Raw genomic sequence first — 15,229 nt, forward strand, 5'->3', positions numbered from 1 at the left:
TCAAGACAAAATAGTTCTATCACCACCCCTCACCACTGCCATTAAAAGAGCCCTACATGACAATCCCTTTGTAATAAATTGCTTTCCCCACTCCTGAATCCTAATCTGCTTTCTGTTGATACAATTTTGCCTTTTCCAGTATGTCATGTAAATGGAATCGCATTCTCTATAGCTTTTAAAGTCAAGCTTCTTCAGTTCAGCTCAGTGCTGAATTCATGAATTTGGAATTCATCCATATTATTGTATTTATCAGTAGTTTACTAATAGTTCTTATTCCTGAGTAGTATTTCATCGTATGGCCATACTGCAGTGTGTTTATTCACTATTTGAAGGGCATTTAAGTTGTTTCCAGTTTTGAATGGTTACAAATAAATATACTGTGAACATTTTTGTTCAAGTTTCTATGTGAGCAAATGTTTTCATTTCTCTTGGGTAAAATACCTAGGAGTAAAGTTGCTGGCTCTTATGGTAAGTGTATGTTCAACTTTATAAAGAAACTGCCAAACTGTTTTCCAACATGGTTATACCATTTTACATTTCCACCAGCAATATACAAGAGTTCGGTTGCCTTGCATTGTTGTCAACACTTTGATATTGTCAATGTATTTTATTTTAGACATTCTAGTAGGTATGTATAGTATCTCAGTGTGATTTTAATTTGCATTTTCCTAATGAATAAAATGATTTTGAACATACAGTATTTTTCTTTGCTTATTTGTCATTTATGTAACTTCTTTGGTAAAGTGTCCAAATATTTTGCCCATTTTTAAAATTTAGTTGTTTGTTTCTTATTGAGTTTTAAGATTTTTTTCATGTGTTCTGGTACAAGTTCTTTGCACCAGATATGTGATTTGCAAATATTTTATTATAATATATGCTTTGTCTTTTCATTCTCTTAACAATATATTTAGAGAGCATAAGTTTTAAATTTTGATGTAGTTTATCAGTTTATTTTATGAATAATGTTTTTGGTGTCATTTCTAAGAAATTTTGCCTAACCCTATGTCACAAGGATTTTCTTTTATGTTTTCTTTTAGAAGTTTTATAATTTCAGTTCTATATTTATTTAGGTGTACTTTACAGTTTAATTTTTGTGTAATGTGAATGATGTAGATTGAGGTGTGTATTTTGTGTGTGAATATCCAATTTTCCCAGTACCATTTATTGAAAAGACTATCATTTCTTCATTGCATTGCCTTTGTGCCTTGGTCAAATATCAATTGACCTTATATTTGTGGATTTATTTGTGACTTCTCTCTTCTGTTTCACTGATCCATGTGTCTCTCTGCTTACCAATAATACCACACTGCCTTGATAACTATAACTTTATACTAAGTCTTGAGATCAGTTAGTATAACTTATTCAAATTTGTTCTTTTTCAAAATTTTTCTAGTTTCTTTGGCTTTCCATATAAATCAGGTTGTTGATATCCATTAAAAAAATCCTTTTGGGATTTTGCTTGTGATTATGTTAAATCTGTAGATCACTCTGGGAAGAATTGACATCTTAACAATATTGAATCTTCCAATCCATGAACATGGTATATATCTCTTTTTATTTAAGTTCTCCTTGATTTCTTTCTTTCATCAATATTTTGTAGTTGTCAGCATGCAGATCCTGCACATAGTATTTTTAGGTTTATACCTATTTCATGTTTTTTAGTTGTGTTGTAAATTATACTTTTAAATTTTAAATTTCCAACTGTTCATTGTTGGTATGTAGAAATTCAATTGGTTTTAGTATTCTTACTGTCTGCATCCATTTATGTATGTATTTAACATCCTTGGATTCTGCAGCCTTGTTAAACTTATTGGTTCTAGGAGCCTCTTTGTAGATCCTTCTATGTAAGTAATCATTGTTGTCTGTGAAGAAAGACAGTCTTACTTCTTCCTTTTCAATCTGTAGGTCTTTTATTTGTTTTTCTTTTAAGCAAGAGAATGACTTGATTGGATTAACATTTCTCAAAAATAAGTGTGGCTTCAGTATGAGGAATTGATAGGATGGGAAAATATAAAAGAGGCCAGTTTGGAAGCTTTCACAAGAATCAGGACACTGTGATAGGTTGGACTATGATGATTACAGTAAGAGAAGAAACACATATACTCAGATTATATTTTGGTTGTAGAATTAATAGGCCTGAGTATTGAATTGAATATTAGGGGAAACAAGAGGAAGGGATCAGGAGGACACCAAGAAAGGATCAGGAGGACACCAAGATCTCTGTCACAAGGAATTGGGTGGATGGAGTTGCCATTTATTGCATTGGAGAAGACAAGAGAAGAAACAGATTTGGAAGCAGGTGAAAAGCTGAGTTTTGAAAAAACATATATATTTACCTATATAGGTAAACATAGGAGATAAGAAGAAGAGCTTGGGAATGAGTTAGATCTATGTGGGACCCCATTCAAAGGCTTCTAGAGACATTTCCATTGCATTGCCTTTGTAGCTTCAGCATCCAAGATCATCAGATCTTTTTTACCTCAGGCCTTTGGCCACATTGTTAATCACTGCCTTAAGTGTGTGTGTCTCCCCTCCCCTTGGCATGCCCACTTACTTTTCCTTCCTTTCTACTGCCTTCCCTTCCTCCTTTCTTTCCTTCTTTAGGCTGAGGTCTTATCATCCTGTAGGTCTTAGCTTAAATATCATCTCCTCAGAACCCACCTAAAACCAGATATCTTTCTCTCTGCATTAGTCTCTGTTACACAATATTTTCTCCATAGGCATTATCATTTTGTAAACATTTTGTAGTTGTTTTCTTGTTTGTTGTCTGCCTTTCACACTAGACTACATTCCAAAGATCAGAGACTGTGTCTACCTTGTTTACTGTTATGTCACCAATCCAGAACACCTTACTGGGCACATGGTTGATCACTATTTGTCAGGTGGGAGGAATGATGGTTCTAGAGCTCAGGAAATATGGCAAGAAAAGAACATTTGGAAGTTATCCACATATAGATGGTATTTAAAACTATGGAGATAAATAAGATTGCTAGAGAAAGAAAAGAACCCAGTACCAGCCCCTTGGGACTTGTCAACTTTAAAAGAGAAGAAGTTAGCAAAGAAGCCTGAGAAAGAGTAGCAAAGGATAGAGGAGGAAAACCAGATTTTGTTTCCTGGAAGTCTAGAAAAGAGAAATGTTTTTAAAAAGACAGAATGTAAATGCATAAGACAATACTGAGGGGTGAAATAAGATGAGTCCATTTGATTTAGCAACAGCACAGAGGTCATTGATGAACCCAGCCAGAGTTTTGCTGGAGTAGAAAAAGTAGAAGCCACATGGGAGTAGATGAAAGAATGATAGTCATCATAGTAAATACAAACTAGATGGATACTTGACTGTAAATTTTGTGTGTGAGTATCCACAAAATATTTGCCATCCATCAAAGCTATCTTTTGAATTAGCTTTGTATATCAGCTAACACTCATATGCCTATATAGGTGTTTAATAATTGAGTATATTTTATAAACTTGGTGTTTAACTGAAACATTTACTTTCATTTTGATTTGTCAGAAGACAAAATTACAACAAATTTAAAGATCTTAATTGGCTTTAATTTGCAATTCTAGAATCGGGCAACACTGTATTCCATAAAATAGAATAAGTGTTCTGATGAGCTGAGCAAGGGAGGTTGGTTTTATATACAGAAAAAGACTGAAGAAAGCAGAAACAAATGACAAAAAGTAGATTGGTCATTGAAAGTTACTTTCCTTCTGAGGTGGGAACAGGGAAACACAACAACAGAAAAATAACTGGTTAACATCAGGTTGTTTCAGGTTACTTTTTCAGGGATAAGGGTTAAAGCAGAGGGAACTTTATTATCATGCCAACTGAAACTGGCCTGTTTCAGAATTTTGGCTGTTATCTCCCTCTTGATTTCTCAGGTCAGGTAACAACTAAGTTTCAGTTTGGTGCTGTGGGACTTCAGTATAAGTGACTCCATTTTGGTTTTTAATCTGGTCTGTTGGGGCTTAGTGTAGGAGCTTAGTCCAAACTAATGGCCTCATGTACTTTTTATTTAACAGATTGTAGTGCTGGAATAGATGCCACCTTAGACACTGAGAAATAAGAATAGATGCCACCTTCGTCACTCAGAAGTAGAGTACAAATGCATAATGTTCATTCTTGTGTCAAAGGGAGGATATTTAAGTCTTAAAACCTTTTGTTTTGTTTTGGGGAGGTGGGGAAGGAAAGAGTAGGAAGGAGAAAGGGAGGCAGAGAAAAGCTTAGAGATAATACTAGCCTCCTTTACTTAACCAGCTATCAACAGTACAGGCTGCTTGCTAAGCTAAGGCACATGATTCTGGAATTTAAAGAAATGTCTTTCCTGAGGATCTCCTCTACTCTAAACTGGTACAACCAATGAAGAGTACTTGTTTTATTGATCTAGATCAGAGTTAATGAAATTAACTTCATAGAAATTCTATTCTTTACCATGATCGGGTTTCTGCACCTGCAGCAAAGTTCTTCATACTCTGGTTGGTTTCCACTAAATGCTAGACATAAATCTGTGTGTAGGTTTTTGAGATAGGATCAGAAAGGATGAATGAAAAGGACTTAGGCCAGAGGCTAGCAGATGTGCTTGGTTCATGTTTCCTCATACACAGCACCTCTAAGCCAAAAGAAATACCTAAGAATTCCACTTATTAAGCAGATAGATCCAAACAACTAAGTGTTTATGTCCAAACAACTTAGCATGTGTTAAAGACCATGCAACTTCTCAAACCTTGGAATCAGATTGGAAACCATCAACCACATGTCCTGTTCCACGTTGATATTTTTGCACAATATGTGGTTTTAATCAAAATAACTGTTTTTCCCTAAAAATGTAAAATATTCCACAATGCTCTTGTGAATTTGCTGTAGCTCTCTGGGGTGCCTCATTGCAGTTTGCGAGCTGTGGACTCAGAGCATTATTCCAAGACTTTTTGTTTTCCATTTACATACTTATTTCTTATATTTTGTCCCTCTACATTAAAAACCAACCGGATCATTGGTGAAACATAGTTTATTTTAGGATTTTTTGTTTCAAAACGTATGAAAGTTAAACATACATAATGTTGAAAATTTGGAAAATACAGCAAAACATGGAGAAGAAAGTAAAAATCACTTCTAATTCCACCATCCACCAATAACTACTACTAACATGTTTTGGTTTATCTGTCCAGTTATTTTCTGTGAAGTAATAACTATGACTAACTCTGATTTTATTGGATGGTGGAAATCTGTAGTTTAGTGTGAATTTCATACCCTTTAGTTGTGACTTGTCTATAATGACTTGGGATAAGTAAATAAGGTGGAGTTATAGCTGCTTCTTTCCTAAGTAACTGCTTTCATTAGTTGTGTATCTGACTGAAGGGCATGAAGACCCCACCATTCAGGAAGGAGAAACCTGCTGCTGTGTTTCTAACCTAGCAAATGCAAGGTGTGCCATTTACACAGTGGTTCCTCATTATAGAGGCACAGACACCAATAGATTTCAGTAGGGGAACTTTTTTTGAAGTACTAGTCTAATATGTTTTAAAAAGATAACGTGACACGTATTTTACTTCTTTTAGCAGGTGGACACACTTTCTTAAAGTAATAATATGTCATGGCCCTGCTATAAGATAGTAGTTCTAGAAGACTATCTAATAATTCAGACTAAAGCTATGCATATTGCTACGACACCACGTGGAAAACTTTTATAATTCCATCTTATTTCTGATGTATATGTTTTATTTTCTATGCCTTCATAAGGACTAAAAACTGAAGTTATTTACATGAAAATAAGATTTTGTTTGAGTTCATTTACTTGAGATATGTTTTAAAATCCACCTTCTGTCACACTATAGAAGTAGATTTTGAATTATCAAAAGGTAGAATTATAACTTCAGAAAAGAAGAAAATGGCCAATTTAGTTTAACTCTGTGTACAAAATTTATAGTCTCATGTATTCATTCCACACCCCCTTTCTTCTTTCCTTCTTTCTCCCTCTGTCCTTCTTCTTAATAATAATTTTTAATTCTGACCAAAATAAGTTGTGGCAGTACTTTCTTAGCATAACTTGGACTGTTGAAGGGTAATTCTGTTCTTTTAAAAAATCCCTAATAGGCTGGGTGCAGTGGCTCACCCATGTAATCCTAGCACTTTGGGAGGCAAGGCCAGAGGATTGCTTGAGCCCATGAATTTGAGACCATCCTGAACAACATAGGGATACCCCATCTCTACAAAAAATTGCAGTATTCCAGGTGTGGTAGTGCACAACTGTGGGCTCAACTACTTGGGAGCTGAGGCGGGAGGATGACTTGAGCCCATGAAGTTGAGGCTGCAGTGAGCTGTGATCGCACCACTGCACTCCAGCCTGGTTGACAGAGTGAGATCTTGTCTCAGAAAAAAAAAGAGGTAAGGGGCCCCATGGAGAAAAGGTGGAAGCAAGATAAAAAGACATGGGAGCCAACCTGAGAGTTTTCAGTGGCCAAAACTAGAACAATTTGAGCAACAAAATAAGTGATGAGTATTTTATTATAAGCCAAAGAATAAAATAAATATCCATTAGTCCATAATGATACAGATAAGTAATTAAATGAATACATAGGGGAGAAGGGGCAAATCTTTCTTACGGAAGAACTCTAGATAATAGATGTAGAGGGAATGGAGGATACAGAAAATCCCATTAGAACACCGCAGGAATAATTGCTCAGGCAAGAGTTACAGATGAATGCCAAAATTAGTAAGTGAAACTTTTCTTTGAGCTGCTAATTTAAAATCTTCAGAAGTACTAGATCCAGTTTCATCTGATAGTTTCTTAACCCCAGATTACTGATAGATTCAAATAGTATAGAAGTGTGGTATGCAGTAAGATGGATACAGCCAACAAATTTTTTTCAACGTAAAATATACTGTGTGTTGCTCTGTTTTTTTTTTTTTTTTTTTTTTTTTTTTTCAGAAACAGTAAAACTTCATCAATTCAATGTAATTTGGGGTACAGATGTGAAATCCTGTTTTATAAATATTTTATTCTTTTTATTTTCAAGGTCTCGTTAACTCAAACTAGGATAACAGTTGACTAGAAGACCTAATGGGGTCCTGTTTTGGTAAATAATAATATGTAATTGGCTGAGGATGATTATTGTCATAGTAACAAATTAGATACTAAAATCAAACTCCTCTCCTGTATACCAGTCATTCCTTTGATCTGACCATTAATGGAAGCTGTTTTTAGTTTGTGTACATGTAGGACACATTATTTTTATTAGTTAAATATATTTTACCACTTAACCAAATGAGTAACTTGTAGTGTGTCTATCTTGGGACTATAACTGGTGTGATCAATGAAGAATGATGTATTGTTCTTAAATGTGGAAATACGTTTAGGTTAGTAGTGGCAGATGCATGCATTTTCTGGAAAGCTCTGTTTACCAGATTTTTAGTGGCCAAGGAGTTACACAGATAGTTAATAGTACTGCTTAATTGTTGTAGTCAGATTGAGTAACATGTAATTCATAGCAATACTGAAACTGAGAACACAAGAATGATAAGCTATATGATAAAGATCACAATTGCTAGTTAGCAAAAGTACAGACTACACATTGTTGACTAGCAAGCCATTCTTGTAAAATGCATGTGATAAAATTTTCTTGACAGCTGTTTTCAAAGTGAACCTTTCTATGTCATCATGGTTCCTTTAGTAAATTTACTTGTAAGGTTTTTTTTTTTTTAATCAGTGTTTCTTGCTGAAAGAAATCAAAGAAGATATAAATAAATAGAAAGACATTCATGCTTGTGGAATGGGAGACTGAATATTATTAAAATATCTATACTACTAAAATGCATTCCACCCCTATCAAAATCCCAATGGTATTTTTTGCAGAAATTAAAAAACTATCTTAAAATTCCTACAGAATCTCAATAGACCACAAAAGGTCAAAACAATCTTGAGAAAGAACAAAGTTGGAGGCCTCACACTTCCTGATTTCAAAACATACTTCAAAGCATCTAATTTAGATGGCATACTTAATTACTGGCATAAAGATAGAGGTACAGACCAATGGAGCAGAATAGAGAGCCCAGAAATAAATCATTGCATATATGGCCAAATGATTTGCCACAAAGGTACCAATACTACATAATGGGAAGGGACAGTATATTCAACTAACAGTGTTGGGAAAGCAGTATCCATATGCAAAAGAATGAAGTTGAACCCCTACCTTACACAATATACCAAAATTAACACAAAAATAAAGACCAAAACATAAGACCTTAAACTATTAAACTTGTAGAAGGTAACACAGGCGAAGTCTTTAGGACATTGGATTAGGCAGCAATTTATTGTGTGCAACACCAAAATCATAGGCAACAAAATAAAAAATAGACAAAGAGGACTGCATCAAAGTTAAAAACTTACGTACATCAAAGGAATCAATCAGCAGTGTGAAAAGGCAGCCTACAGAATGGGAGAAAATAATTGCAAATCGTACATCTGATAAGAGGTTAATGTCCAGAATATATAAAGAACTCCTACATCTCAACAACAATAAACAACCCAATTAAAAAATGGGCAAAGGTCTTGGACAGACATTTCTCTGAAGAAAGTATACAGCCAATAAGCACATGGAATGATAGTCATTAGGAAAATGCAAATCAAAACCACAATGAGATAGCACCTGACACCATCAGGATGGCCACTATGAAAAGAACAAAAAGTTTAAATTACAGCACAGTAAACAATGGGAGTCAATTTAAAAAAAAAAAAAAAGAACAAAAACTAACAAGTGTTAAGGATGTAACGTTGGAACCCTTGCATACTGTTAGTGAGAATGTAAATTGATGCAACCCTTATGGAAAACAAAGGGGTCCTCAAAAGATTAAAAATAAAATTATGATCCAGTGATACTGCCTCTGGGTGTATATCCAAAGTAATTTAAAACCAAATCTCAAAGAGAGATTTTCACACCCACGTTCATTGCAACATTATCCAAAATAGCCAAGAGGTAGAGGCAGCCCACGTGTCCATTGACAGATGAATGGCTAAAGAAAATGTGATGTATACATACAGTGGAATATTATTCTACCTTGAAAAAAAATTTCTGTCACATGCTACAACATGAATGAACCTCAAGGACATTATGCTAAGTGAAACAAGCCTGTCACAAAAGGACAAACAGTGTGTGATTCTGTTAATACTCATATGAAGTATCTAAAGAGTCAAAATCATAGAAACAGAAAGTAGAAAGGCAGTTATCAAGGTCTGGGTAGAGGGGAGGGGGCAGAATTAGTGTTTAGGGAGTATAGCATTTCAGTGTTGCAAGATGAAAAAGTTCTAGACATCTGTTGGAAAATATGTGGATACACTTAGCACTGCTGAACTGTACACTTAAAAATGCTTAAGATGGAAAATTTAATGTTTTTTTTACCACAGATTTTAAAAAGCAGTGTTTCGTTGCCTAATTCTATATTCGGTTAACAATTTTACTGATTGTCTACTATGTCCCAGGCACTTTCCATTATTATTATTTCAGTGACACTTGTTCCCCATTTTAGAAATTAGGAAATAGACACTGAAAGGTTTAGAAACTTATTTCTGTTAGACCCTACATGTGGTATAGCAAAACTGTGTTTACCTAACTGAATGAGTTGTCCAATACTTGCATATAGACAGTGTTTCCAAAATAAAAGGAAATGGGTCGCTAGAAAGCAAGGCAAGAGAATTGAGACTAAAATAATGAATATTTGAGGATAAATTTAGCAAGTTTGCTACTTGGAATATCACTTTTTTGGGCATGTCTAGTTCCAAAACCACTGAATGTATTGGACCTGTTGGATTTGTTGAAAATGCAGATGGTACAATCAAATGTAATACTCATAAAGGGAAAAGAATACAGTTTGAAAGTTTTTATGAAGACGTGTACTGCCTAATCTGTGAATTGAAAGCATCTTTTAAAAACTTACTTCCCGTCATATTCTTAGGTGGTAGTGAATATGTTTCAGATGAGAATGTTTCAGATAATCCTAGTGAAGTTAAATGATTGCAGTCTACCATATTGTGAGGAAAAGTTGTTAGCCGTGCAAGATGAGGACAGAATTAAAATATTACCATAACTGGCATTTGATTTGAAAACTACAGAGATAAGCTTAGGTTCCTATTTATGAAAACCATTCTCACAGCCCAGTGAAATATCTCTTAAAAGGTTCTATAGTTACCATGGATACTTGTTAGCTTTGATAGAGTATCCATATTCAGTCATCTGAGGTGAAGAAGCCAAAAAACCCATGAACTAATGTCACAAGTAGCTTCATCTCTAAATTCGTACTAGTTTGGGGATGGAAAGGGTAAGTTTCCTGAAGATTAGAGTATTGGTTAATTGTCACTGCTTGGAAAGCAAAATATTTAGGATGCACATTGCCTGAATTTGATCCTAGTATTCACTATTGATATGTAACTTTTTCATTTAACTAGTACAGGCCATTTCTTAGATTTTAACATGGGAATTTAGATGGTTAAACCTTTCTGAAAGTTGATGAAACCTAGGGAGTATACTCAATTTCTGAAAGCCATAGAGACACAGACAATATTGAAGGCATTGATCCCCATGGTAACATATTTGCATTTGGCCCAGCGTGGCTGGTTTCTGCCTAGCTTCTTTTAATTGCTATATATTGACAGCCGTTTTCACAACTATTTGTAAAATGTCGGATAAGTGAGCATGTGTACAAGGGAGTGCACACCATACCTTAAGCTTGATTAGATCCTTCAGATGACAAAGAGCTCTGCATGAAGAGTTACTGAGGTATTTTTATCATTTCCTAATGTGTCTGTCACGTAGTAGAAGCAAAAAGCCTTTCAAGTTATTTAAATATTTTCCTCAATTCTCTTTTAAAACAGGTGACAAAAGAGCTGAAACAGTATGACAACAAAATTATAGAATGTAAATTTGAGAACAACAGCTGGGTCTTCATGAGACAGAGAATAGACAAAAGTTTTCCTAATGCCTACAACACTGCCATGGGTGAGTATGACAACTTACCAGTGCCTATTATATTAAAAAAAAAAAAAAAAATTAAGATGTTAGACCCAAAGTGTGCTGCCTTTGTTGTTTTGCTTAATGCGGCATAGTCATTTGGACTTCATCCTTGTTTGATGGGAAAGATATGTCAAGTCAGTATTCTCTCTGGCTCCAATTGGCTTGTAGGTTCTCCTCTCTAAACTGGTGGTCTTATGCCCATGCGCCCAAAAGAGAAGTTTAAAGGGCAGGATACTGGGCTGTATACAAGTTGAATTTATTGAACAACAACAACAGAAACCACAATAATTTCAGATCTATTCAGAACTATAAAAACCATTGTTTGCCAGATGGTAAAAGACAAAATTAGCAAGGGAAAATGTAATTTCCAGCTCTTAAAATAGCTTTACAAACAATGGAGAACAAAGTAAACGAAAACCATTTAAAAAGACAAAATCTGCTATGCTATTCTTCAGAGTGTTCTTTGGGTACAATATGAATGCTTTGGGAATTCAGAATAGTAAGTTTCTTTCATGGAGAACAACACAAATTAATTGAAGTTTATAAGGTATACCACTACCAGTAGCTGTTGTTGCTCTGGATTGCATTTTTAGTGGAGTTGGCAAAAGGTAAAAACCAAGATAACATGTTAATCAAACTTTACTTTTAGAATGTGCAGTTGATGAGGATATGATAAGCTAATGAGAAAATGTTGAAATTTCCAGTTTCAGCTTTGCAATTTAAAAGTTACTGTTGTACATTTAGGAGTTCTCATTGGAACTAGCATCCATTTTCAGACAAGATGAGTTAATTTCCAAAGTAGGGATGATTACGCCAATGTCTTTTCTTCCAAGACCAAATAGGTAAATCAAATGAAAAGGACTGGCACTAAATTTTGATAAGAGAAGGTAATGTGGTCTGCCAGCTACAATGAAACCACGTATTCCGTAGGAATGGGAGCTGGTGCCACGTTTTATGTTTTGTAGAGTGGACTTCTTTCTGAGAGAAAGATTGAAGGACTATATATAGTACACATTTTACAAGTTTTAGTTGAATTCAGACTGTGGTGTAATGCATTGTGGTAGATTAAAATCCCATAAAAACTGGTTTGGAAGGGATAGAAAACCTTGGGGAAGACATGCTTATAGCCCAAATGTTTAAAGTTTTGGTTTAAAATTAATACTGCCATAAAGAGTAGCCATTAGACAAGCACATATTTTGGGTGTAGGGGAGGGAGGAGATAGTTCAGTGTGAAGTATGTCACTCAAATGGGTAAAATGGAAATATTTAGCATATTGGGATGAAAACCTTTCTCATAAGCCTGTGGTGAGTCAGCTGCCTTAATTAACCCTCACGTGAGACCCATGTCTCCCTTTGTCCACAGCTGTGTGCAATAGCATCTCAAACCCTGTCACCAAGGAGATGCTGTTTGAGTTCATCGACAGATGTACTGCAGCTTCTCAAGGACAGAAGCGAAAGCATCATCTGGACCCTGACACAGAGCTCATGCCACCACCACCTCCCAAAAGACTGCGCCCTTTAACCTAAGACCTGCTTGTGACTTCAGGGTTAAGAAGAAAGATGAATGAGGAAAAAACGCTGTTGCCCACTTTTGTAGCCAGAGAAATTGAAAGACGACTGTGGCTTGATGTTGATACACATTTGAATTTTTTTTAAGAAAAGAAAGGTATTGTAGCCAGCCTGTAAATACTTGATGCATTTGTTTCCTCAATGCTGCAATACATCATGGACTTAAACGTTTTATTTATCTGATAAACTCAGCCTTACCTTGTGGAATCTGAAGATTGACATATCCAAAGGTTTAAACAAGATTGAAATCAATGAAAAAGAGGCCTTGTTTATATATGGGTAACTTCACATTTAATTTATAAAGTTAACAATCTGGAAACTGTGAGCCCATAAAACAGTATCTTTTAGAAGCTGTGTTACAACTATAGCAAATTTTCCTTTTAAAAAATTCAGGCAATGGCATTAAACATTCTTGCTGTCATTTACCATGGATTTCCTACATTTCTGAGATCCCTGTATTCAAAAACAAATGACAAGGTTGTTAAGTATTGTACTATATTAAATAGCTTGTTCTGGTTTATATCATTTTAACAAGTTTTTTGGAAATGTAAAGGAAAAAAGTAAAGCTCCATTTTTGTGAATTGCATTGTTTCTAAAGGGAGTATTTTGAGTATTTTCATCTGTTTGTATTGTTTCAACTATGATATCAGATATCCAATGTGTCCATTCTGGCAGTGGTTTTGAGTTACTTCATGGAACTTAGACATACACCACCAGGTCCTTTATGTGTTGTTCTCCTGGAAGACTTTCCTTTTTTTTTAAATGCCAGGGCTACTTCTGCTTTACCTCAGTGGTATCAGCACATTGTAAATGACCTTAAAACACACAACTCACTGTGATCTGTGGGAGTGATATCAAATACAAACGATGTTGTGTTACTTCCCTCGAACAAAACAGCAAAGGGAATGCCAGCTGACTTCTTTGATTAGAAGGTAATGTCATGGGATAGAATGGTGTCACTAGAAAATGCTCTCCCACTGCTAGATAAATGCAGAGGCAAAGTGTAGACATCTGTAGGAACTAAATATCAAGGAAATCAAGACATTTATTTTCAAAGCCAGAATTCTGTCTGCATTCTATTCTGCGGATGTTATTTCTGTTATACATCTGAATTTCAAAATGTTTACTGATAGATAATGGATTTAAAGGGCGGCTAATTGATTGTCGGCCATTGTTAAGAAACTGCTCAAATTGGTTTGTGTAAGAACTCTGAGAATTAGCTAAATGCAGACTAATGTATTTATTTTTAGAGGTAGAGGTTTTAAGTAAATGTATTTAAAACAAATTCTCATGATCTGAATTGTATATGTATATGCATATCTGTGTAAGTATATGCAAGTGTATATTCTTCTACCGATTCAGTCAGACACGAAATCCAACTGAATTACCTGGTAGACTGAATATCTGACAGGATTTCTATATGGACATAGCACAGATGAACCAAAAATGTATTTATATGCACCTGAGTTTTAATGTTTTTAAGCAAAGTTTTCTCCTGCAGTGCTTTTCTATATGAAATAGTTGAGTCATGCTTGGGCTTTTTCTTCATTGTTCCCAAGTCATGTAATGTATAGTGAATTTATCCAAAACGCCATTGTAATGTTTTTTACTAGAGCGCTTTTGCACATTTGGGCGCTAAAGGGATTAAAACAACTGATGCCACAGTGACTATTGAAAGAGGGAAAAATCTCAAGGTTCCATAGTATCTTTTACAAAATGGATTTTAGAAAAATGCCTGTGCAACTCCAAATAGTCTGGTGCCTGCTTCCCCAGGACGAGTGACTCTTCCACGGTGTGCTGCTTTCCTCCGAGCCCGTGGAAAGGCAGAGCCCTCTTGCAGATACGAAAGCAAGCTTTTGCCAGTGATCTTTAATGGAGTTAAAATATTTATGGTAATTGTAACCTTTCAAATGAGTTACGTGAAAAGAGCATCTCACTCTTAATACACCCAGATATTTTCTTCATGTCTTTGTGCGTTTTAGCAGGACTTAATTTTCTTAATTTATTCTTTCCTTTCAATTATAGTGACATAGAGTAGTTGGCCTTATAAGTAGATCCCATTTAGCCCCTGAACGTAATACCATCTGCAGTATTATAAACGTCATTTAGAAGGTCAGGGGGATAATCTAGAGGCAGGATTTTGGACATTGTGAAGGAAATGTGCTCTTTCTCAGCTCACTTCAATAACTATTTTCTGAGACTGAAGTTTTTGAGACAGGAATAAGAAAACTTTGCTTTCTTCAGTTATCACATGTAAAAGCTTTTGCTTTTTGTTAGGAAAAGGTGTGGATGACTCTACTGCGTGGATGGTTACATTTGCTTTCCGTGAAATGCTCAGAAAATGTCAGGACATTCCTTTTCCAATTGTGTGTCAGTGCGTATTGTAATAAAACTACTGATTTAAATGAGCATAAGTGTATCTACTTTGTTTTACTGGTGATACTCTTGTGTCCCTTCTATTGCTGGCATCACATCCTACTGCTGTCAGCCACACCCAGTGTAATCCATCTGGCTTTGTAGAGATTAGCATAAAGACTTGGAAAGCCTCTATTTTTCTTTCTGAGAAACTGAGAAATTTGATTGACGCAGGGGGGTGTAGTTTGAACCTTTTATTTTTGAAGTGGAGAGGAATGGGAGAAAGCACATCTTTATATAATGT

The 15,229-nt window shown here is 35.2% G+C and overlaps 1 protein-coding gene across 3 annotated transcripts in view; it reads left to right on the forward strand.

The window, feature by feature from the left end:
• RNGTT (RNA guanylyltransferase and 5'-phosphatase) overlaps positions 1 to 14,979 on the forward strand; it is a 338,127-nt gene extending 323,148 nt beyond the window's left edge. For all 3 annotated transcript variants that reach the window (XM_017876820.1, XM_017876821.1, XM_017876822.1), the window contains 2 exons: positions 10,863 to 10,986; positions 12,365 to 14,979. In XM_017876820.1, the coding sequence (XP_017732309.1) occupies positions 10,863 to 10,986; positions 12,365 to 12,528 (288 nt within the window). In that variant the 3' untranslated portion in view covers positions 12,529 to 14,979. The remainder of the gene's footprint in view (positions 1 to 10,862; positions 10,987 to 12,364) is intronic.
• Positions 14,980 to 15,229: the final 250 nt, after the last annotated feature.

The sequence above is a fragment of the Rhinopithecus bieti genome, unplaced genomic scaffold (genome assembly GCF_001698545.2).
Source record: "Rhinopithecus bieti isolate Rb0 unplaced genomic scaffold, ASM169854v2 scaffold_10354, whole genome shotgun sequence".
In the NCBI taxonomy this organism is placed as follows: domain Eukaryota; kingdom Metazoa; phylum Chordata; class Mammalia; order Primates; family Cercopithecidae; genus Rhinopithecus; species Rhinopithecus bieti.